The 24,126-nt window shown below is 42.3% G+C and overlaps 1 protein-coding gene across 2 annotated transcripts in view; it reads left to right on the forward strand.

Annotated features, from left to right (window-relative positions):
* The first annotated feature begins 213 nt into the window (after positions 1 to 213).
* Positions 214 to 24,126, forward strand: part of UPK1B (uroplakin 1B) — a 31,354-nt gene continuing 7,441 nt past the window's right edge. The window contains exons 1-6 of one of the 2 annotated variants that reach the window (XM_025376362.1): positions 291 to 329; positions 12,881 to 13,012; positions 13,951 to 14,151; positions 16,400 to 16,474; positions 17,120 to 17,242; positions 20,320 to 20,499. In XM_025376362.1, coding sequence (XP_025232147.1) covers positions 12,944 to 13,012; positions 13,951 to 14,151; positions 16,400 to 16,474; positions 17,120 to 17,242; positions 20,320 to 20,499 — 648 coding nt within the window. In that variant the 5' untranslated portion in view covers positions 291 to 329; positions 12,881 to 12,943. Of the gene's footprint in view, positions 330 to 12,880; positions 13,013 to 13,950; positions 14,152 to 16,399; positions 16,475 to 17,119; positions 17,243 to 20,319; positions 20,500 to 24,126 lie in introns of both variants that reach the window. The other variant, XM_025376363.1, reaches the window with a different exon arrangement.

A 24,126-nucleotide genomic window follows, 5' to 3' on the forward strand; every position in this document is an offset into this window, starting at 1 on the left:
ATAAAAGCCCTGAGTTTGTATTCCAGTAAAGTCCAGACCTAGGAGGGATCCAGGCAAGCAATGAGTGTGGCTGTCAAGGTGCTTCCATCTGTCAGAGTCACACATTCCAAAGCAGCAGAAATCTACTGACAGCCTCCGGTTACTCCCCGGTCTCAGCGAGGCAGGGCAGGCAGCGGCAAGCTCAGCCCATGTGAGGTGCTTCCTGCCAATCACAGACCACCCTTCCCTGGTCCTGGAGGTTCAAAGAATTGCAGGAGGGTAGAAAAGCACCTGGGGCTGCTGCAGACTGCGGAGCGGGCCGCACCCTGTGTGCAGAAAGAGGAGGCGCTGTGAGTAGACTGCTTTCCCTCTACAGGGAATCCCGCGGGCTCAAGGGTTGGGTTGCTCTCCTGGGAGGGAAGCTAGTGGTCTGGGAGCGAAAGGGGAAGAAGTTAGATTCCTGATTCGTAAAGTCTGTCATTTTTTTCTTTGTAATTTAGGGTATTGTGGCTGTCCTGTTCTCTTTTACTTTGAACCGTTCAAATTGCTTTCTTAAAACCTTTGATATAAGTCTTGTTCTCATTAAAGTTCTGGAGATATTACGCAGCCATCCTGCTTTCAACCTGAAATATCCCCAAAGAAAGAACAAGAAAATCCAAGCACCTGAGAAACCCTGTATCTACTGATTAAATCGCACATAGACACCTTTGTAGACCCCCAATTTCCTTGTGGAGTCAGAAAAGCAATAGAAAATTTAACGAAATAGCTCGTGTCATTTCTGAATAATCCGTTCAGGCTAGCAGAGAGAAAGTTTCTTGGTCTTCTTGTCAGAAATCATTTGGTCCTGCCAACTTGTAATGAAATGTGTGAGGCAATTTACTCCCAGTTATTCTCTGCAAACACTTCTGCTTAATAAATGTGTCAGTTGAAGTCAGTCAACAAAGTAGCTTTATCTATGCAATGTTATTTTTACATAATTTGTTTTTACTCCTTGCCAATTCTTTGTTCCACAAGGATGTGCAGGACATAAAGATATTTTTCGTTCTACTGACATTTTCATACAAAATACAAATTTAAGTTTCAAATAATGCTAGTATTATTTTATGTTTGCATTTGTTTATAAACCTAAAACTCCACTTCTAACTAGTTTTAAAGATTTTTAAGCCATTTAAGAATTTGTAGCCAGTTGCAGTGGCACATGCCTCCAGTTCCAGCTGTTCGGGAAGCTGAGGCCATGGGATGAGGAGTTCTAGTCCAGGCTGGGCAACAAGTGAGATCCTGTCTCTAAAAAAATATAAATAAATTTTTAAAGAAGTTTTGTTAACTCGAATGTCTTCTTTTAATGAAAGACAATGTTTCTTGACCATTTCTTGCCTGAGTTGCTAAGCACAACAGGAAATAACTCGCTAGGTTTTATAGATATATATATATATACTTTGAGTAAAAATAAAATTTAGGTTACATAGTTTTCAGACCCTGTGAAGAAGTGGATTTTCTTTTTATTAACCTTTTCTCCAGTGAGGAGAAAAATGTCTTAGTTTGCTTTCGCTCCAACAGATTGTTTTGCTTTCTGCTGTAAAATAGTCTTTAAAATCAACTCACCTATTTTTTTTTTTTTAACTGCTGGGAAGAATCATAGACTTTTACATTGAAAGGGGACCTTAGACATCCTTTAATCAAGGAAAAAAAAAAAACCTCAGAACTAGTTTTTGGGTTTTTTTGTTTTTGTTTTTGTTTTTTGGTTTTTTTTGAGACGGAGTCACTCTGACTCCCAAGCTGGAGAGCAGTAGTGCGATCTCAGCTCACTGCAAGCTCTGCCTCATGGGTTCACACCATTCTCCTGCCTCAGTCTCCCAAGTAGCTGGGACTACAGGTGCCCACCACCACAACCGGCTAATTTTTTGCATTTTTTAGTAGAGACAGGGTTTCACTGTGTTAGCCAGGATGGTCTGGATCTCCTGACCTTGTGATCCACCTGCCTCAGCCTCCCAAAGTGCTGGGATTATAGGCGTGAGCCACAGCACCTGGCCAAAACTCAGAACTTCTTTTTGACTTCTCCTGCTTACGTTCTTAACCAGAATAAACACCAGTCAGCCTTTAAATATGCTCTGGAATTTGGGCCTGATAGCCATGCAGGCCACCCACAAACTTGATGGGCCACCATTCGCCAACTGGGACAGAGACCACATTGGCGAGGGGCACCGTCATCACACACCACCCTCCCCGCCTCGTCCCCCTGCCCCAAGGATTCTCCATGGTACTCCTTTCCTGGAGCTGGGCATCCCTCTGGCAATGCCCACACCTGAGGCCTTCATGCAACTGAGTGCTCCTGAGCCATTGCTTACAGCTAGTCCCTGATTTCCAATAGATGGATGACTCCCATCATACTGGGAGCACCAGGAATCAAGAGTAGTGCTGTCCAGTAAAACTTTCTGTGATGAGGGAAATGTTCTAGACAATAGACACTAACCACATGTATCTAGGGAGTGCTTGAGATGTGGTTGGAGCAACTGAGGAACTGGTTTTTACTTTTATTTGAATTCATTTGACTTTGAATAACTGCACGCAACTACTAACTACTGTATTAGTGAATACAGGTTTTGAGCTTTAAAGCAAGAAAAACTTATGGGCACTGTGAGCTGTGGGTGACGGCCCTGGGAGAAAGCTCCTCTTTTTGTTATTTCCAGGGACTTATCCTACCTTAAATTGAAGCAGACCAGCAATTGTTGTGACCTACAGTCTCCACACCCATCTTTACTCTGAGCCACGCAAGTGTCTTTTCTTGTCCTGAGTTTCAGGGTCAGGGCTAAGGCAATAGCATATTGTGTTTCTTCGTTTCTTCCTCTCCTATTTTTCTTTTTCTTTTTTTCTCCTTTGTTAATTCAAATTTCTCTAGCATGAACTAGAGTTTGAGGTGTGGTTTGTGTGTTCTCTGGTGCAACAAACTTGGGTGAGGAAAAGAGGTAATGAACTTGAAAAAATGATCTCATGCTTACTGGGCGAGTCACACTTCTTTTTCTTCTGCTTTGCAAATTCGTTTGTTTAGTGAGCAATTGTTTTTAGAGCTTTTCAATGTGTCTGGAAACATCAACACTATGGGTATGATTAATTTTTATAAGAAAACAAACTGAATGAAAGCACAAGAAAGAAAAAACAGGAAATATAATTCTAGTTTTTTAAAAATCTGCACTCTTTAAAGCAAAGGAACTCCCAGGGTGTTGAGCAATTTGAGTAAATCACCATCGTACCAGGCCACAGGGCAGTTTTCCCACAGGGGGTGCCTAGGGGCTATTCCTTTACATGGAAAATATTTCTAGGTGAGTTGTGTACTTTCAGTCTGGGGCGTTCCATCTCTAACGTGGGCAGTTGCTGCTCTGCCCTCTGCCTTCCACCACTTTCCACTTGTTAGATTTATCTCATCCCATTGGTTTCCTTCCCACCCCTGCCAGATAAATAATCCAATATATGTGAGGGAGGCATTGGTTTAGAATAATGTGGGGACGGTTCAGAAGAACACATATTTAAAACAGCTTCTACAAACTGTGGGCTAAAAAAGAAGGCAGGAAGGAGGATACATCATATCATTAGAAGTCAGTCTAGCCACAGAGACAGACCCAAACCCCCAAATCATAAGTTATGAGGTTTGTCTTTTTAGGCTCTACCCTCTCCTTGTGTCTCTTTCCTTCTCATGGTGTCTTCCCTCACCCTTTGAAAATTAAATAAGAGAAGGGAGCTGATAAATGAGGCATTGATATGGATGGCTCATGAAACTCAACACGCCTCTTTTATATGAGCTTGTATTTTAATCAGGAACGAAGGAGTGAGTCTCAAGTTGTGGCATTCCAAAGTTAGGGTAAACGGTGAGGAAGCCTTTGAATGAAGGAAGAAGATAGAAGGCTTTCTCCCTGCCAGCTTTGTTTATGTGGTTCCCTTTCTGGCTTACCTTGTAGTGAGTCTCATGGATAGGCTCACGGGTGGGAGGCCAAGAGTTTCTCTTAATTTAAAGAGACAAAAAGGGGAAGTGGATCTCCCTACCTTAAAAAGAATAATGATTGGTGACAAACCCAATAGAAGGCCGGGTTAAGAGTTATGAAACCTGGACTTGAATCTTAACTCTTTTAATAACACGGCATGATCGTGAACAAGTCGCTTCCTCTCTATGAGCCTTAAATTCCTCACCTGTACAAAGCCTCCAAGTTTGCAGCCAGAACTGATGTATCATGCTATGAACAGGCACTTGGCCAATAACTTTCCTAGGATAAATGACACTTTAATTTCTCTCAAATTACATATCTTCTAAGACAAACAAAAACTTCCAAAAGTGTAGTCATTGACTTCTAAGTGTGACACCCATCAATTAATTTAAAAGTTTTTAATTTGCTTTTTAATGCAATTCCTTGTCAAATTGGTTTTTTGATAGCAATCCATTTTTTGTGGGTTCAGAATATCTTATTAAACAAACTTGGGTGAAGAAAAGAGGTAACAACATACCAGACTATATGGCTGTGACAGAGGCTAGTATGGAAGAAAAGCCATGAACACATATCCACAATGGTTTGAGCTTCCCTGGAGAGCTAGTTGCTAAAGGCAGAGAGAGGGATATAGGGAAGGAAGGATAATTCTGGGAAGTTGAGGAGAGAAGAGGTTTTTCAGTTGGGCTTCGGAAGATGGTAAAGAGTTCGATAAGCAGAAATGGGAGAAGGGATTCCAAAGACAGGGACACCCTAAGCATAGCATGGTGGCATGACCAGGACACCAAGGGGGGTGGGCAGTGAAAAATGGCAGGCAGGCCATTTGGAACCTGGATGAGTACTGCCTTGAATACAGGCTGAGGAGTTTGTACTTTATCTTTTAGGTGGTCCAACCACTCTTCCACTGGCTGAATGGAGAATAAAATAGTTGACTCTGGCCAAATACTATAAACTGGTCTTTCACAATGGAACAGGAGCAAATCTGGATTCAAAGAAACTGGTCAGCAACAGAGAGTGGGTGGACAAGTGATGTACCTGGCAATAGGAAGTAAGAAGGAGCTGGTACTGGGCTCGTGAGTGTAGAGGGAATGACCTAGGGGTCTCCTTTAAATTTAGGCTACAGGGAACCTTTGAAGGGTTTTAAGCAGTGGGGGAGATATAAATTCAGAGCTGTGTTTTAGGACAATGGATCTCAAGATTGGCTAACTGGCTGGCACTTGGAAGCCATGTTTATCTTTGTGGAATACCAGAACATTTTGGTCTACTAAATTTAAAATAAGTAAGTAGATCATTTTGGCCTAAATTCATACCAAAAACTAGATTCTAGCATAGACAGGTGGTAGTAGCATCCACAATTTAAGAAAAATGTATAAGAGGAAAATGTTTAAAATGACAAATTTTGATAGTAATTCTTCCTCAAATTAGGAAATGACTGGAATCATTCAATATTGGCATCAAAACATGTCCCAGTAAATGGAACATCTGTGCTTTGGAGGATCATTTGAGAACCTCTGCTTGAGAGAGTTCACCATGGAAGCTCTGTATGGAATGGAAAGAGAAAATGTTTAATTCATCTGATCCAGAAGTTAGGGGCTGGCAGTGGGAATTGGTAAAATGGTATCAGGAGACATCAGAAAATGATCATATGTGCTTCTATCAAAAATATACATCAATCCCAATTGGCATGGTGTGTTACTCAGGGCTCTAACAGAGATAGAACCAAAAGGAGATACATAAAGAGAGAGGCAACATATGGTGGCTCACACCTATAATCCCCACACTTTGGAAGGCAGTTCCACACTTTGAGGACAGGAGTTCAAGACCAGCCTGGGCAACATGGTGAAACCCCTTCTCTACAAAAAATTTAAAAATTAGCCAGACATTGTGCATGCACCTGTGGTCCTAGCTACTTGAGAAGCTAAAGCCAGTGGATCACTTGAGCCTAGGAAGTCAAGGCTGCAGTGAGATATGATTGTGCCCCTGCACTCCTGGGTGACACACCAAGACCCTGTTGAGAGGTTGAGAGAGAGACAGAGAGAGAATGAGAGAGAGAGAGAGATTAATTCTAAGGAATTAACCTATGTGATGTGATTGTGGGGGCTGACAAGTCCAAAATCTATACAGCAGGTGGGCAACCTGAAAATTTGGGGAAGAGTTGATGTTGCGGTCTTTTTTTTTTCTTTGAGACAGAGTCTCGCTCTGTCGCCCAGGCTGGAGTGCAGTGGTGCAATCTCAGCTCACTGCACACTCCGCCCTCCGGGTTCACCCCATTCTCCTGCTTCAACCTCCCGAGTAGCTGGGACTACAGGCGCCAGCCACCACAGTTGGCTAATTTTTTGTATTTTTAGTAGAGTCAGGGTTTCACCGTGTTTAGCCAGGATGGTCTGGATCTCCCGACCTCGTGATCCACCCACGTTGGCCTCCCAAAGTGGTGGGATTACAGGCGTGAGCCACCACGCCCGGCATTTTATTATTTATTTTATTTATTTATTTATTTATTTTGAGACGTAGTTTTGCTCTTGTTGCCCAGGCTGGAGTGCAATGGCGCAATCTTGGCTCACTGCAACCTCCGCCTCCCCTGTTCAAGCGATTCTCCTGCCTCAGCCTCCTGAGTAGCTGGGATTACAGGCATGCGCCACCACGCCCAGCTAATTTTGTATTTTTAGTAGAGACGGGGTTTCTCCTTGTTGGTCAGGCTAGTTTCAAACTACCAACCTCAGGTGATCTGCCTGCCTCAGCCTCCCAAGGTGCTAGGATTACAGGTGTGAGCCACCGTGCCTGGCCTGATGTTGCAGTCTTAAAGCTAAAATCTGCATACTGAAAACCCAGACAGAGTTTCTATGTTACAGTCCTCTTAGGGCAGAAATGCTGCTTATTCAGGAAACATCAGTTTTTGCTCTTAAGGTTTTCAGCTGATTGGAGGAGGCCAGCCACGTTATGGAAGGTAATCTGCTTTACTCAAAGTCTACTGATTTAAATGTTAATCACATATAAAAAATATCTTCACAGCAATATCTAGACTGATATCTGAGCAAACAACTGAACACCATATCCCAGCCAAGTTGATACACAAAATTAACCAGCACAAGGTGTTCATTACAATACTTCTTTATCACGCAGGCAGAGACAAAACTCAAGGAGTTATTAACAAAGGCAAAAGTACTACCAGGACCTAGAGAACACCACAGTTTATATTCTGTATGGAGAGAAGTCACCATTTGTCCTTCCCTTTTGTTCTTCCTCCGTGCCTATCCTCTCTGGAAAGGTCAACAAATTCTTAACGTCTTTTTTTTTTTGTTTTAATATCCATTAGTGTGGAACTGCGTCAAAGCTTTTCTTTTTTAACCTAAAAAAAAAGTGCATTACTCTATCCCTTTGCACAGGCATTTATTAGTCTTCAAAAAACCCTAAACATCAGCCAGGCCTCATCTTTTCCTTTTGTAGAAATTATGTCACCTTTCCTCTAAGCGTGCCAGAAAAGCAGCTCTTCCTAAAGATCCATCCAGCTAACGTATTATAAAAGTAAAGTCACTTTTCTCAGTTTTCCAGGACTTTTCTAGACGTCTTCCATTGAATGGGGGGCAAGGGGGAGTCTTTGACACAGACTTTGTAAGGTCAGCTTACATGTTGTAACCAGAGTTTTTCAACTTCACTCTTGAGTGTCCTCTTACTTCTTGGGTAACTGCTTTCTGAGCTCAGTAATTTGCCTATTTCTTTCTTTTCCTTTAGTTCTAGAATAGTAGTTTTCAATTGCTCTGGGGCTAGCTATGTGTTTAGGAGGTTTAGAGCTGGTGAGAAGATGCTCTGTGAGCCCAGGATTCCTACTCCTGTTTCAGCCAGAGAAGTACCATTCCGATCTGGTTTCATATATTAGAGTTCCCTATTGAAATCATATTTCCCTATTTCCTTTGAAAATGTTTCTCTGTATCAAAAAAAATAATAATAATAAATCACTGGTTTTAGGTACCTTCACCAACCACTGGGCTATTAGCTCTAGTCTGTCTCCTTTATAAGACAAAAATAAGCAAAATGAGTATTGGGTAACTAATATTGTATTAAAACTTCACATATATTCTCATTTAATTTTCGCAGTAACCCTTGAAGTTAAGTATTACCATACTCATTTGAAGATAAAGCTCGAGAGACTAAGTAATTTCTTGGGACCACAAAACTAGTGAGTGGTAGAGCTAAGATTCAAACCCAGGTCTATACAAAGGCCACATTAGTTTCACTTCACCATATTCTCTAACTTGCTCTTCAACAAAGCTCTAGGCAAATTATTAATCTGCACACTCATTTATTCAAATAAACATTTATTTATTTACTTTATCCTTTTATTTAGCAAAATAATTGAGTGTACCTACTATATGTCAGGTACTATGCCGCTTTGGACCTAGAAAGACAAATAAAACAGGGTCCCAAATGCCTCCTCCTACTTCGGAGACTCTTGCAATAAAGTGAAGGATGCCCTCCACAGGTTGGCAATGGGAGGAAAGAATGCAAAAGGGCAGCAGAGCAGAATCCTCTCTGAGTAATGTCTGTGTCAGGGAGAAAGTGGTCCCAGGACAAGCACAACCTCAGGGGCCATCTCTGTATCACCTCGCAGTCTGGGGCAGAAGCCTCAGAGCTGGCCAAAGCCAGAGGGATGAGGCCCAATGGCGAGTGTTAACTGTTCAGGAATGCTAATGGCATGCAAGGCGGGCCCCTCCCATGTGGATGTGCAGCTCGGTACCTGACTCTGGCCTCACCCCAAGCACAACTAGGAAGTGTTTTTCCTTTTCTCTCATGAATTCATCTATGAAAATAAAAAGAAGTACAAATGGGTATCTTTGTGTAAGGCCTCCCAATCCCTCAAGCAGAGCAGCCCCTGTGCAGTGAACAGAGAGAAGGTGGAAGGAAGGCTGCTTCTCCTCAATCTAAGAGCCCTTGGCCTGTGACCAGTCACTGTTAAAACCTCCCTTTTATCCCCCTGGGGTCACTGATGCAGAAAACAAAATCATAACCCAATACCCTGCCCTTCCTGAATATCCTCTGATTATAATTAATAGTTTCTTATGTGTGTAAACAATCTGAGTGCTTACCTATTACTTTTGTATCTTTTATCTCATTTAGTGATCACAGCAACCCCATCTAACAAGTTATAGTCTACTAATTTTATAAATCAGGAATTAGACACTAAGGAAAATAATTGTCCAACTTTACACAGTAATGATAACGACAACACAAAGCTGAGACTTGAACTCTGGCATTCTGATGCCAAGTCCAGTGTGGTCACCATTATACTGCAGACATTAGACTATGATGTGAGCCACTGAAAGCCTACACTTGGCTCCCTCTTGACATTTGTGGCCATTTGGGGGATGCAGCAAATGTTTTAGGTCCTCTAGACACCAACCTAGTCTAAAATACAAATGGCCAAGTAGAAGCTATGAAATGCCAACCTCTCATTGACTTGCACATTGCACCTTTTACTTCTAAGAATTCTGGTCTTGGGGGTAGGTGGATGAGCTGTAGATTTTTGATACATCTAGACAGGTTTTCTGGAAAAGCATATGGGTGGAGCACCGAGTTTGGGGGAAGTATGCAAATATGAGCATCATATCAAGGGGTTAAAGAGACAAGAAGCTGGAGATGTGAGTGAAGAAAGGCCTAGTGTTTCTGACCTTCGCAAAGGTAGAGTCTCCTGAGCAGGGAAATGTATCTGGTCTCTCCGCTCCAGGTGCTTCTATTTCCACTGAAAGCATTTGCTATGTAGCAGGACTTGATAAACTGTAGAGTGTTTAGCAAATGATCTGGGGCCAGGCAGACCTGTGTTTCAGTCTCATTCAGTCTCAGCTTCTGCACTTTTTAGCAACGTGGCCTTGGGCAAATTAATCTCTCCAAGCTTCCTTTTTTTTTTTTTTTTTTTTTGAAGACGGAGTTTTGCTCTGTTGCCCAGTGCAGTGGCCCAATCACGGCTCACCACAATCTCCACCTCCTGGGTTCCAGCGATTCTCCTGCCTCAGCCTCCCAAGTAGCTGGGATTACAGGCATCTGCCACCATGCCCGGCTAATTTTTGTATTTTTAGTAGAGACAGGGTTTTGCCATGTTGGCCAGGCTGATCTCGAACTCCTGACCTCAGGTGATCTGCCCACCTCAGCCTCCCAAAATGCTGGGATTACAGGCGTGAACCACCGCGCCCCGCCCCTTTTCTTTATACAAACAATGACAAGACAACAGATTCTCCCCCTAGATCCTTCGGAAGAAACACAGCCCTGATTTTAGCCTGGCATTTTCTGTCATGTCCTTGCCTAGGTTTCTTCAATTTATGCTTTTCTTTTTGCTCAGAGCAAGTTTCTACCTGTCTTCCTTCTTTTCTCCCACTTTTATCTGCATTTGCCACCCTAATTCTGACGCCTGCAGTTCTCCCACAGAATATTCATTGGCTCTTTCCCCTTTGTAAGGACTAAACTCTGTGTGGCAGAGTCATCTCTGGAAAAGTCTGTAAGTCACGGGGCATAATTGAGTCACCCAGGCCACCTCCCTTGATCAGGGCCCCTGCAGTTCCTTTCTGGACCAGTAAAGCCCCTCAGTAGTGCCTATCTAACTCTGTCCTTCTCCACAGCCCTCCTTGTCCCCTTGATGCGCACAGTCATTTTTGCTTTGAACCCATGCTGTAATCATACTTTAAACTCCTTGAGGTCAGGTGCAGTGGCTCACGCCTGTAATCCCAGCACTTTAGGAGGCCAAGGCAGGAAGATCACAAGGTCAGGAGCTCGAGACTAGCCTGGCCAATATGGTGAAACCCCATCTCTACTAAAAATACAAAAAAAAAAAAAAAAGCAGGGTGTGGTGGTGGGCGCCTATAGTCCCAGCTACTAGGGAGGCTGAGGCAGGAGAATAGCTTGAACCTGAGAGGTGGAGGTTGCAGTGAGCCAAGATCACGCCACTGCATTCCAGCCTGGGTTACAGAGTGAGACTCTGTCTCAAAAAATAATAAAAATAAAAATAAACTAGTTAAAAGAAGAAATTGTCTTCTTTCACACGGTACATAATCAGCACAAGTTGATATCGGTGCTGAATTTGGCCTCTGTTGATTTCTGCCCTTTCCTCTCTATGCTTCTTTTATCTGAACCCATACCTTTCACAGTCTATTTACTTTTGTCTCTAGTTTAGATACTAACCCAACTGGTCAGGAATAATGTCTGTACATACCAGTAATGAACTTTACAATGTGACTCAACCAGCTACATGAGTAAGTCTCCCCCTTGGGGGAATTTGTGCAGTCTAACACGCAACAATAACTGGCAAGAATGAATGAAATTTCTAAGCAGAAAGAAATGAATGGCATTTAAGCAGAAACTACACAGAGACCCAATGGCCCAGATTCTTCCATTTCTCCAGCAAACATGAATTGAGTACCCACTGTGTGCCAAATTCTGAGCCAAAAATGCTCATAAATTTTAACTCAAATTGTCACAGCTACCCAGGAAACAGATAAAGGAAAATATTTACAGATGTCTAAACTTACTCGGAAGGTTGTTAATACTTATAGTGTAACAACGAGTTTAAAATTAGCAAGGCTTGAGACAAATAGAAGGTTTGCCTCCCACTGCCACCCTACGAAACTATGACTTTGGCCAAATTGACTGGTTTGCTATCTTGTGGGCACCTTGCTCTTCTGTCTCCACTCCCTAACTTTCCCTTCCTCTTTACCTGAATGTCACCCACCCCCACCTCACTCCCACACATATCCACCTCCACTCTATGTATCAAACCATACACATCCTGCAAGACTTATGTCTTCCCGCCTCAGGACTCCCACAATATTTAGTCTCACTACATGTAGTATAGTTATGTGGGAATGCATCTTAGTTTCCCTACTAACACAAAAAATCCTAGAATACAATAATCTCCCTTACATATCTTTGTATGCCTCAAAATGCATATTGAACCATTTAATACACTTTTTATTTACAGCAGGAATGCATGAATTGATGAATTAAATGTTGAGAGCTGTAGATCGCTTTTCTCAAGGTGCTTCAAGTGCAGAAGCCCAAGTGATTGACCCACACGCTTACCTTTGTGCTCCTTCCAGAAAACCCTCAGGGAGGTGAAAGACCCATGTTCAGCTGTGTATGGCACCAAAGCCTATCAATAGTTTCTGGGAGTCATTGTGGGCTGTGGTGAAGCGCGTGGACTCCAGAGTATCTGGAGTCCACACACACCAAGGTCTCTAGCCTAGCTCTGCCACTTACTGGTTGTGTGACCCCAGGGAACTTAATTGACCAATTTAAGCTTTAGTTTCCTCATCTGCAAAATGGAGCCTCCTCACTTTTCTTCTTTTTCTACCTAATTGGGTTATGAGAATTAGATGCGTGCATGCAAAGCATCTGGTAGAGTGGCACACACCTGGTACAAGGAAGTAAATGCTAGTCCCCGTTTTTCACTTCCCCTCATATACAACAGGGCACTTTTCTATTTGCCAACTATTTCTTTGAAGATAATAAAATATTCAGAAAATGATAGTTTTTAAAAGCAACCTACAGTCCAGTCCACATGGGAACCAACCACTAACTGTAGCCATGAGTTTACCCTTTAGGTTTCCACTTGTCATGGCCAAGGGCAGTGAGGGCTATGCCAGTGACCCTCAGTGTGCTTTGGCCCTGCCCAATCACCACTTCAGGTCCACCCCTTGTGCTTTCCACCTTGCGGGGCTCAGTCTACCACTCAGAAGGATGCATTCTGCACACTCCTTGCCTGAAAGAACTCCTGAAAGGCACTGACCAGGCTCTGGAAGGCTATATTCTTTTCCTTCTCTATAAAAGTTATGTGATTACTAAGCTCAATAATCAAATGTCCTTCATTGCTAAAGGATTATATGGCTTTGGTTTGGTTCATTTGGGAACAAGGAGGCAATATGCAATGGCATGGTTTACTCATGTTACAGAAACTGTAGCAGTTATTTGGTAATGCTTTCAACTGTGCCTTCAGCTTGTGGGAAATCCTGAAGATGGCCAAAGACGACTCCACTGTTCGTTGCTTCCAGGGCCTGCTGATTTTTGGAAATGTGATTATTGGTGTAAGTAATGCTTATTTCTCAGGAAACTCTGCTCTTCCTGTAATCATAACTCTAGATTAATCAAAAGTAAGAGTTTCAAGGAAAATAATGCTGTAATTACTGGCTTCCTATCTTTTTGCTTCATTTTAAGAAATATGTTAGTAAATATGCTAGCTAGAATTTAACCATATGTCAAAAGATCATGGTTGAAAAAATAGATATTTCCCTCCCAACTTTAAATTATAAGTATCTAAAAGGAGTCATTCAACCATAGTCAGTGTCTAAACACTCTGACTACAAACACACTTCAGTGTTTCTTTTCTATGTCACCTTGGTTTGATTTCCATGGGACTCTGCTGTTAAGGTTTTTTGGGACAGATGTTTGCATCTTCTTGTTCTTACACAGAGGCCAGTACCAGGGTATAAGAATAATATAGAGGTCACACTGTGTGGGTCTGATGGCATAGGAGAACATTTGTTTTGGAGTCCAGAACTCTTGGCCCGGCTCTCCCCCTGACTCCCCATATGACTCTGGCCATCACCTTTCAAGGCCGAGATTCCTCATCTATAAAATGTGGGTGTTGGCAAAGATAAGCAGCAAGGTTCCGCCCAGCTGTCATTGATAAATATGACCAGGACCAGCTCAAATATTACAACCCAGAAGTGTGGGTCATGACATGGGGGCAGGGGGAGATCATTCTCATACCAGAAGGCATTGTTTGAGTGATTCATGCCCCAAGGACATTGTGGATGGTCTGAAATTGTGTGGGTCTGTTTCTAAATAGACAGAATAACATGTGAAGGGGTGTATGCAACCAGTTAGTAGGATGGAAGTAGTTGTTTAGATTAGTTGCATAAAGTCTGTGCAGGAAAGGGAGCCAGTCTCTTACCTTCCCCGCCCTCCACCCCCTTTCCCAAAGCTGCACTTCTGATGGAGCCTACCCTTCATTTGCCCCCAGTGTTGCGGCATTGCCCTGACCGCGGAGTGCATTTTCTTTGTATCTGACCAACACAGCCTCTACCCACTGCTTGAAGCCACTGACAATGATGACATCTATGGGGCTGCCTGGATTGGCATATTTGTGGGCATCTGCCTCTTCTGCCTGTCCATTCTTGGCATCGTAGGCATCATGAAGTCCAGCAGGAAAATTCTTCTGGCGGTAAGACCTCAGATTTCTCTGGAGTTGTCTCCCTGAGCCAATTTTAATGGATTCTTTCTTCTTTACTGAGCAAAGATTTGGCTTTCAGTGGGGGAGCAGCAAGTACCAGATGAGGGGTGAGGAGGGGAACACTTTCCCTGCAGTGAAATTGTCCACGTGGAGGCAAAAATGCCCTCCACTATTGCAAGTCCAGAAGACTCCAGTACAGAGAAGCCAAAGGGGAGACACCTGGGGGTGGCCTGATGAGTATTTTCCATATTGTGCCTCTACAGCTGGTGTCTGCATACACCCAGGTACAACTAGGAGCAATATAGGCCAAAGGAGAGACACAGTGAAAATTCATTCGTTAGATTTTTTTCTCTTGGCAATAAGTTGTTCAAAACATTTTATATTAATTAGGCATTAATATATTGGGATATAAAGTACAAAATATGCATACATTTTTAAAAGAAAGTATAAGCTTTCAAAGATTTTTGAGCTCAAGGTTGATGATTCTGTATCATAGCCTATACTCCCCACATTATTATCCAATCTGCTTTTCAGGGACCCCAGAAAACTTTGATAAGCACCACTGTAGAGTTAGCCTTCAACTCATACCTGCCTGTGGGGGCTTTACCTCTGTGCATCAAATAGAGGCTTCTGCCCCAAACCACAGATAGCAAGACCATGCCCTGCCTTTACAGATGAAAGCAAATTTGCAGGCAGCAGAGCTGAGAAACCTCAGTGTTAGGCCTGGACCCCTACTCTCTGCCCCAATACTTAGGGCAGCAGTTTCACACTATGATGGAACACGCCTCCAATGCCCCACCCCTGAAATAAACCTTTTATTCAAATGCTGCAGGACCTCAGTTCCCCCTTTATAGACTCAGTCCAGCAACGTAAGGTGCTTCTTAGTTCACTCTTGCTTTGAACTAACCATTGTCCTGGTGGTTCCAGCGGAATACAGAACATTTACATTCTCTGGTTCCTTAGTGTGGGTAAGTTCCAGGGCAAAAGTACCCACTTTTGGTGGGTGGGGAAAGGAATACAGGAAAAAGGGAGAGGAGACACAGGTGTTCCTAAAGACAAATTTGCCTACATCCCAGCCTCACTTTGGGCCATCCATGTGCGTGCCTGACAGCCAGAAGTGAGCTGGGGAGGCAAAGGGGCTAAAGGAGGAAACACCTCACTGTGTGCCTCCTTTCTGGAGCATCTTTATGAGCAGCCAGCAAAGCTCTCGGCAAGGAGCAAGGCAGCAGCTAATACAGGAAAAAAATGTTCTGGGGCCTCTCAAGGTGTTCCTGCTGTTGACTGCAGCCAGAGCTTTATTCTGGGCTGGGTAGTGAGGGCGGCAGAGGGTCCTGCTCGGAGAGCCTCCCATACCCAAAGAGGACAGTTTTCCCTGCCTGCCCTGCTGACACTGATCACAGTGCCCCTTCTCCCAAGAGTGTGTGCAAGGCTGAGGAAGGCAAAAATGGAACTCTTGCAAACAGTCCCCATCCCAGATTCAGAGGTCATTTGCTGCTCAGATATTTTCCAGCCAGAAATTTTCCAGCACTGTCATGTGGAGGCATCACGTGCACATGCACCCATGTGCCCATGCCCACACACACACACACACACACACACACAACACCACTACCACACACGGCAAGTACCACTTCACTCACCTGAGCCGATGTACTTTGAGTGCAGGTGCAAGTGAAAGAACGCCCGGCAAATCGCTGTGCACTTGGAGGCTGCCTCTCCTCTGATGAGGGGGGATGCTTGTTAGGAAGGACCCTAGATATTCAACATGATCCAGTTCATCTTTTTCTGAACTTTGTGATTCTAAATTCTCAGCAAATTGTAAAGAAAATTTCTCCAAAATTCCAAAATTAAAGTGGATTTATGAGGCCCTATATTGTATGTGATACACTAAGACTCTTTTGGTAGGCACTGAGCATGCACATGCATGTAAATGTACACACACACACACACACCAGTTCATTCTCTTGTACTTGTTTTTCCCAGTTAAAATAGAAACTCAGAAAACTGGACTGAGGAAGCTCTCTATTCAATGGCTATTTGTTCTCTGGAGAAAGGGAGAGAATTGAGCTGACTAGCACCAAGCCCCAATCCAAGCCACTGATCAATGAGGGTTTGTTGAATAACTACACGAATGATTACATGATTATAGGATGAATTTGCTGAAAAATCATAATTATTTGGCCAAGTCGCTCTTTAACAGGTAAATGTAATTATTTTATCTCATTTGTTTCCCTTCCAGTATTTCATTCTGATGTTTATAGTATATGCCTTTGAAGTGGCATCTTGTATCACAGCAGCAACACAACGAGACTTTGTGAGTACAACCTCAAAAAGCAAAATGATAATATGAATTATCATTATTATAACAACCAACATGTATTAACCCCTTACTGTGTGCCCAGGCAATCCAATATGCATGGTAATAATACATATATCACTTCACTTAATCCTTATAAATCTATGAAATAGGCATTATCACTCTTGTCATTTTAGAAAAGAAAAAAATGAGACAGAAAGGTAAAGTGACTTGTCTAAAGTGACATAGTTGGCAACTGAAAGAGCAAGAATTCTGAACTCAAACAGCCTGACTCCCAGGGCCCAAGTTTGTAATCCCCTGTGGGTTTCACCACTCTGCCACGGCCATGGGCCTTCCAATGGGAGGATCTCTATTCTACCTCAGCTAACACTTGCTCTCAATTCTATGTATTTCCTTCTCTCACATTCTCTGTTGCCCTAGCCTAAGCCACGCTACAATATGTGTTCCCCTGGCCTCATAGTGATTTCTTTTAACACGAGAGTCTCTTCTCTGCGTGGCGACTTATGCCAACCTCAGCCAGCTGTACTTGGTGTCTCTGAGTACAGTTTTGCTCCAGGAGAGAACTGACAGAGAAAAATATTTTCCTCTCCTTGAAAATTAGTGTGCTAACTCTCCCTCTTGTGTTGCCTCTTCTTCTTATAGTTCACACCCAACCTCTTCCTGAAGCAGATGCTAGAGAGGTACCAAAACAACAGCCCTCCAAACAATGATGACCAGTGGAAAAACAATGGAGTCACCAAAACCTGGGACAGGCTCATGCTCCAGGTAAGACCTGGGGTCTTGGGGAGATGCCATTTTTATTTACTGGTGGGAGTGGGTGTCGTACACATGACTCAGTGGGACCCTATATTTTACTCCAAGCCATGATGATTAGCTTACATTCGTTGAAATGATTTTGTCAAGAAATTTAGATTAATCATATACTCTCCCTCTTAGAACTCAGGAATCATTTACATTAAAAGAAAAATATTTTCTCTGCCCCACAGTGAACTCGAGTGGTAATTACTGCCCGTTTCGCCTTTTTGGTACCTCTTCACAAGCCCTGTGAGCCAGTCTTGCCAAGGACCAGGCACTATGTCTTGATTTGATCACCCAGTTTTCTCCAATTGGCAATCATAGTTTATGTCCATGTTTATCTCCAATGCCATCAAAAGTCCAAGTCTTCCAGAATATCCATCATCACCCCCACATTGCCCTCTGCACACAAATTGTTATCCTCTACATAACTACCAATCTGACCCAGCTTCCTCACTGGCCCCTGCTCCTACTCCACACCCCATCACCAACTTTTTACAGTCTGTCATCAGCAAACTCCCTTATAGCCATCACTCCTTCTATGAACTCTTTAGTATCTTTTTCTTGCTTCATTGGAAATTTGGCTATCTCCTGGGAGTACTGCCTGCCCTTCATTTTCCTCCCATATCCATGTACCATAGGACCTGGAAATTGGCTAGGCTCCTTCTTGCTCCCCTTGGCTTTCATACTATTTGCTTCCTCGATCTACATCACCCTTTATCCCTCCTTGTCATTACTTACCAGCCTCCCTACCCCCAGTTGTTCTCCTGCCTTCATTAGGGATTTCAATATCTCACTCACTGTCTACCTCTTCAGTCATACTCCTGACATCTCACCTAGAAACTTCAGCAGCCACACGGATGACTCCGCAACATCTGGTCTCACAATTCCTTGTCCTACCCCGTTCCAAAGATTTTGCTTTCCACCCTACCTCCACCCTCTTCCATGACCATAGCCAGCATGCCATCACCAATAACTGTGCCACTAAGAACATTCTACTCTCTGACCACTAATTTCTGTTATTTATTTCATTTATTCTAATATCTCAATTCTAATAATTTTACCCCATTAGGACCTCCAATTAATTGGCCACTTTTTAACTTTCTATCACCCCTTTCATGTTTTCTCTTTGCCCTTTGCCTAACCCATATTCAAGTCCAGCCCCATAGCCATTCCTTCCCTACCCTTCTCTGTTGGTCACTCTTTCCTAACCAAGCCCACTGAGTAGAATACAGCTTTTTGCTCACTCTTCATTTATACTCTAAGAGCTAAACATTGCTGAGAAAAGTCACACAACTGTGATAATTTCAATTTAAACTTGTGACCACAGAGCTCAGATGGACAGATAATATTTCCTAGTATATTTTCCCAGGAAATTCACTTGTCACTATTTCACATGTTCTTCCTTCATGCCTGCCACATTGCTCCTCACCCTCCCTCTCAGCTGATGGCCTGACCTCATATGTTTTTAAGAATATAGAAGCAATTAGACAAGAACCAGCTTATCTTTCTACCACCAAATCTACATTGATCTACACCTGTGCATTTTGCCTTCTCTCTTGTTACGACACACGGGCTGTCCTTTGTCCAGCTCTTTTGCTTCTGTTCTGCATTCCATCTCCTTTGCCCCAACAGTCTTCCCTGCTCTGATCTGCCTCATCAGTTTCTCCCTTTCTTCAGCCTACATGGACACCTTAAATTGTCCATCTTATAAAAAGTCTCCCTTGTCCAACATTCACCCACTCTTCTGTTCTACTACTCTTTTGTTTTATTCCACAGCAAATCTCAGAAGAGACGCCTACACTTGTGGTCCCCATTTTCATCCCCCTCATCTGCTTTCATCCAACTACAATTGGCCTCTGGCCCCACCACTCAACAAAAACAACCCTGGTCTTCATTACCAATTACCTCCATCCTGCCAAATCCAATGGCCAAGTTTCTGTCCTCATCTTCTTTGACATCTTATTGGCATTTGTCTCACTGGCTACTCCCGCTTAGTCTCCTCTGCTGGGCTGTCACTCTTTACCCAAATCTGAAGCTTGGAGCACTGCAGAGCTCAATTCTGGATGCTTAACTCTTCTCTGTCCCCACTTAAATCCTAGTTTGAAATAAGCCTGGCTTAGACTTAACCATTTTTTCCCAGAATGCGGAGCAATTCTTTTTCTTAGTTAGATATTTCCCATAATATAGTGACAAAATTGTACATCCTTTAAAGATGGTTGATTTATCATCAAGCTTACTTGAATATATTCATTCTAACAGTTCCAAGATACCCATAGTTTTAACTTCCTCCCTTTTGAAGGATTGTAGCAGAATTTATAATAAAGAAGGAAAGCTATATGAATTGTGTTTTGTCCTGTATTCTCAATTCTATCCAGAGTGTAAGGGATGCATTAACTGATCTCCCTTCCCTACGTGGAGACAGCTGTGTGTCACCAGGTTATTTTTTTCACTTTATTTTCTCCCATTATAAAAATAATACCTAATTACTCTTAAAAAATGTTTAAATGTACAGAAAAGCAAAACAAGAACAATTACTCATAACTTCATCACTAAAATTTTTAATTTTACGATTCTCAATTTGCTCATATATCACAATAATTATTCCTCTCTCACATTGTTATATCAAGATATCAGTACAGTATCAATCGTAATTAACATTTATTAAGAGTTTAGCATAAGCCAGGCACTGTATTGAGCACATTAAGTAAATTAACTCATTTAATCCTTAAAAAAACTCTATGAGATAGGTACTATATTCCAATTTTACAGTTAAGGAAACTGAGGCTTAGAGAGTTTAAGTAACATGTCAGTGGCTACAGGGCTCACTAATGACTAGTAAAGTAATAGTGTAAAAATTATTTTACAAACTGTGAAATGTAAGTTGTAAGTTATCAATACCTTCAGCTGTCATTTGGGGACTTCTTAGTAAATGTAAGATACGGTACACTTTCCGTATCTTCTTTCTCCATAAAATTTCAGTTGCTACATCGATGGCTCTAGTAGGGACCACGAAAGAGAATTTTGTATCTCTCATCTGCTGACAGGACAACTGCTGTGGCGTAAATGGTCCATCAGACTGGCAAAAATACACGTCTGCCTTCCGGACTGAGAATAATGATGCTGACTATCCCTGGCCTCGTCAGTGCTGTGTTATGAACAATCTTAAAGAACCTCTCAACCTGGAGGCTTGTAAACTAGGTGTGCCTGGTTTTTATCACAATCAGGTGAGTCCTCTCTCCTCCCAAGATTTGCCAGGAGGTTCTGCTGCTCTTTATGAGGAAAATATTGGTCAACTGTAGGAAATAGTCTTTCAGTAAGGAATTCTACATTCTTTTCCCTAAACCTCATGTTAACTATTTCCTTCTCTGTTAATAAACTGCAAATGCTAAACTAGGACTGACAGGGGCAAATTTACATTTTAATAACATTAACAAAACATGAGAACTGCAATAGCGGAATCCAACTTCGTTTAAAGACAATTTGTTCAATGTATAGAATTGGTATTTCAAGAAATATTTACATTAAACAAAGTTTTCCTCTAGTTTTGCAAAACATAAATTGGAAGGGATGATGTGCAAAAAGAATGTTTTGCCAATTCCAAAGCAATGACTATTGCTGAGGATAAATGTAGTAATTACACATCCACATTCCTTATTCAATGGTAAAGTAGTACAGTCTTAATAAACATTAGGTTGGTGATTTGGATGGAAGGTAGTTTACATACAGATAGTTTTTGAAAAAGTTTCCAGGCTGATGAGGATAATGTGATTACAATCATGAAAACTAACATTTATTGAATACTTACTAAATGCCAAACACTGTTTCAAGTGCCACACATCTACTATCTCCTTTAATGCTCAGTAGTAGGTGCCAGTAGGATCCCTGTTTTACAGATGAAGAACTTAGATATAGAGATGCTAACAAATACCTTGCCGAGGCCACACAACTAGTAAATGTCCATCTTTTCAAAAAACCCTCTGGCTTTTGAAACACGAGTTTTCTGGCTTCAAGCACAGACTCTAAGCCAATGAAGACTTGCTAATATTCCCCAAAAGTCCTGGTGAGAATCCCCATATACTTGCAGTCAGCATCTGCTGACACTGTACACTGAAACGCTGTGCTCTGCCCAGGAAAGCTTTCTTTAAGGAAAGCTAGTGGTGTACCAGCTCATTAAATAACTGAGAAATGTCAGGCTCTTTTGTTTGGGAGTAGAACAAACTGCACTTTCAGATTGAAGGACATGGCACTGTTGATCACCACATACCTGACAGGGTGCCGGGACTGGAACTGGATGCATTATTCCAGAAAAGGGCATGGGAGTGATCTAGATTATTTTGCAGCAGTGTCCAAAGCAACCCTCATTGAGCTTTACTGCAACATTGGCACTGTTTTGATCAATTATATTCAGACTGTTATTAAAAACTAAATTCACTGCTTATAATCATGCTGTGCAATATAATTATTCTCAGGACTATAAAAGGCTTTTGATATTTCAACATTGGAACTGGCTCATGCAAGTTGGATTGTAATTGTGTACAATTGATTGATTGTAATTGTGTACAGACTGTATTACCTCTTTGAAAGGGAAGAAAGTAAGACATTTGTCTTCAGATAACCAGTTTATTTCATAGTTACACATTTTTTTTCTAGCACATATAATATTGTAGTTATGAGGACAAACCTGAAGCAACTTCCTTTTCTCAAGTTTAGATACATGAGAAATTGAGGAGAAGATACAAATGAACTCTTTTCCTCTATCTTGGGACCTCCACACCCATTTTGACAATGCTTCTAACACGTTCCCTTGCAGTTCCCTGGCCTCATCTGTTCTAACAACTCCACCTCCACTGTCTACCAACTACAAATTCATCATCACTCAGCCCTACTCCTCCACTAAATTCCTGAATTCTGAAATTCCTCTTTTTGTTCCTGACATCCTGTGCTCCCTGTTTCTCAACCTCACTCATTCTGCTCCTTTGACATCATCTCTTATCTATTAATCCTTTCTGATTCTCCCTAGCCCAGCCTCCCAGATTCCCACACACCACCATTCTCTCTGGCTCATAGATCTTGCTAAGTCCCCTCTTGCTGTCCTTTTCCACCAAGCAAAAGGTGCCACCCCAAGACCTGGTATACTTTATTTCTATTATTGCATTCACCACCTGGAACTATATTTGTTCCCAAGTCTATTTTTTTCTGAGTCTCCTTGAGGACTATGTATTATCTGATTCTACAGATTTGATATTTTTAGTACTTAGCATAATGCCTGGCACAAGGCAAGCACCGATGTTTGATAGATGGGTGAATAAAGAAGTGAATAGTGAATGGTTTTCCTTTTCTTTTCTTTTCTTTTTTTTTTTTTTTTTCCTGAGATGGAGTCTGTCTCGCTGTGTCGCCAGGCTGAAGTGCAGTGGTGCGGCCTTGGCTCACTGCAACTTCTACCTCCCAGGTTCAAGCGATTCTCCTGCTGCAGCCTCCCAAGTAGCTGGGACTACAGGTGCACACAACCACACCCCGCTAATTTTTGTATTTTTAGTAGAGATGGGGTTTCACCATGTTGGCCAGAGATGGTCTCCATCTCTTGACCTTGTGATCCGCCCACCTCGGCCTCCCAAAGTGCTGGGATTAAAGGCATGAGCCACTGTGCCCGGCCTGGTTTTTGTTTTGTTTTGTTTGAGAGACAGGGTCTCACTCTGTCACCCAAGCTGGAGTGCCATGCCGCAATCACAGCTTATTGCAACCTGGAACTCCTGGGCACAAGTGATCCTCCCTTCCGCCTCAGCCTCCTAACTAACTGGGATTCCAGGCGTGTACCACCAGGCCTGGCTAATTTTATTTTTTGTAGAGACAAGGTCTCACTGTGTTGCCCAGGTTTCACTTTTTCACATCCATATTGTAGGTTTTCAGGATCTACAATGCACAAATGTGCTGCTATAGCTGTGAAGACTAATGAAATTAGGGAAGTCACTATAAGCCTGGTAATAGTAGAAATTAACTAGAATTTCACACAGCATGTCAGATGCAAATATATATATTCTATGTTCTGGTTTATGTGACTCAGAAATGCTATATGCAAATTGCCATCACTATACCTCAAAAATGTTATGATGAAATGAAGGAAGATCAAGTAAAGAACCACTAAATTGACTAACATCACGAAAAGGCACTAAATGAGAAGAGGTGAAAAAAAATGGGGCTTCTGTCTGTGACCTTCATGAAGGCAAGGCCTGCTTCTGTTTGCCACAGCTAAATGCCCAGCCAGTACTTGGTACCTGGCATAAGTGGGCTCTTATATATATATAATTAAATGAATGCCCACCTCCTGGGATTGTTGGGAGGACTCAGGAGTAACAGACATGGGAGTGTTCTGTGACCCATCAAGTGTGTTGCAAGTTATACTGCTGTAAACATTACTTAATGTTCCATTCATTCTGTCAATGCTTATTAGGTGTCTACTATGTGCCAGGCACTTATTCTAGGTTCTAGAAATTCAACAGTGAACAACATAAAATCTCTGCCCTCGTGGAGCTTGCATTCTAGCATGGGAGACAGAAAATAAACATGTTACCAAACAAATACATGATAAAATTCCAGGCCCAAAAAGGCCATAAGCAGAAATAAAGCAGGGTGAGTATATAGAGTAGGATGGAGAAAGGGTCTTTTTCTCTGTCACTGTCAGGAAAGGCTTTGTTGAGATGATATTTGCAGAGGTCTGAATTAAGTGAGAAAATGAGACACTGGAAGACTGGGAAGGAAAATTCAGGGCCTTGAAAGGGTCTTTCAAGTAAGGGGCCCTGAAGCTTAAGCTCATTCGCTTTATAGAGAAACCTCCTCTAGTAGTGGAAGATGGG

This window comes from Theropithecus gelada, chromosome 2, assembly GCF_003255815.1.
Source record: "Theropithecus gelada isolate Dixy chromosome 2, Tgel_1.0, whole genome shotgun sequence".
Classification (NCBI taxonomy): Eukaryota; Metazoa; Chordata; class Mammalia; order Primates; family Cercopithecidae; genus Theropithecus; species Theropithecus gelada.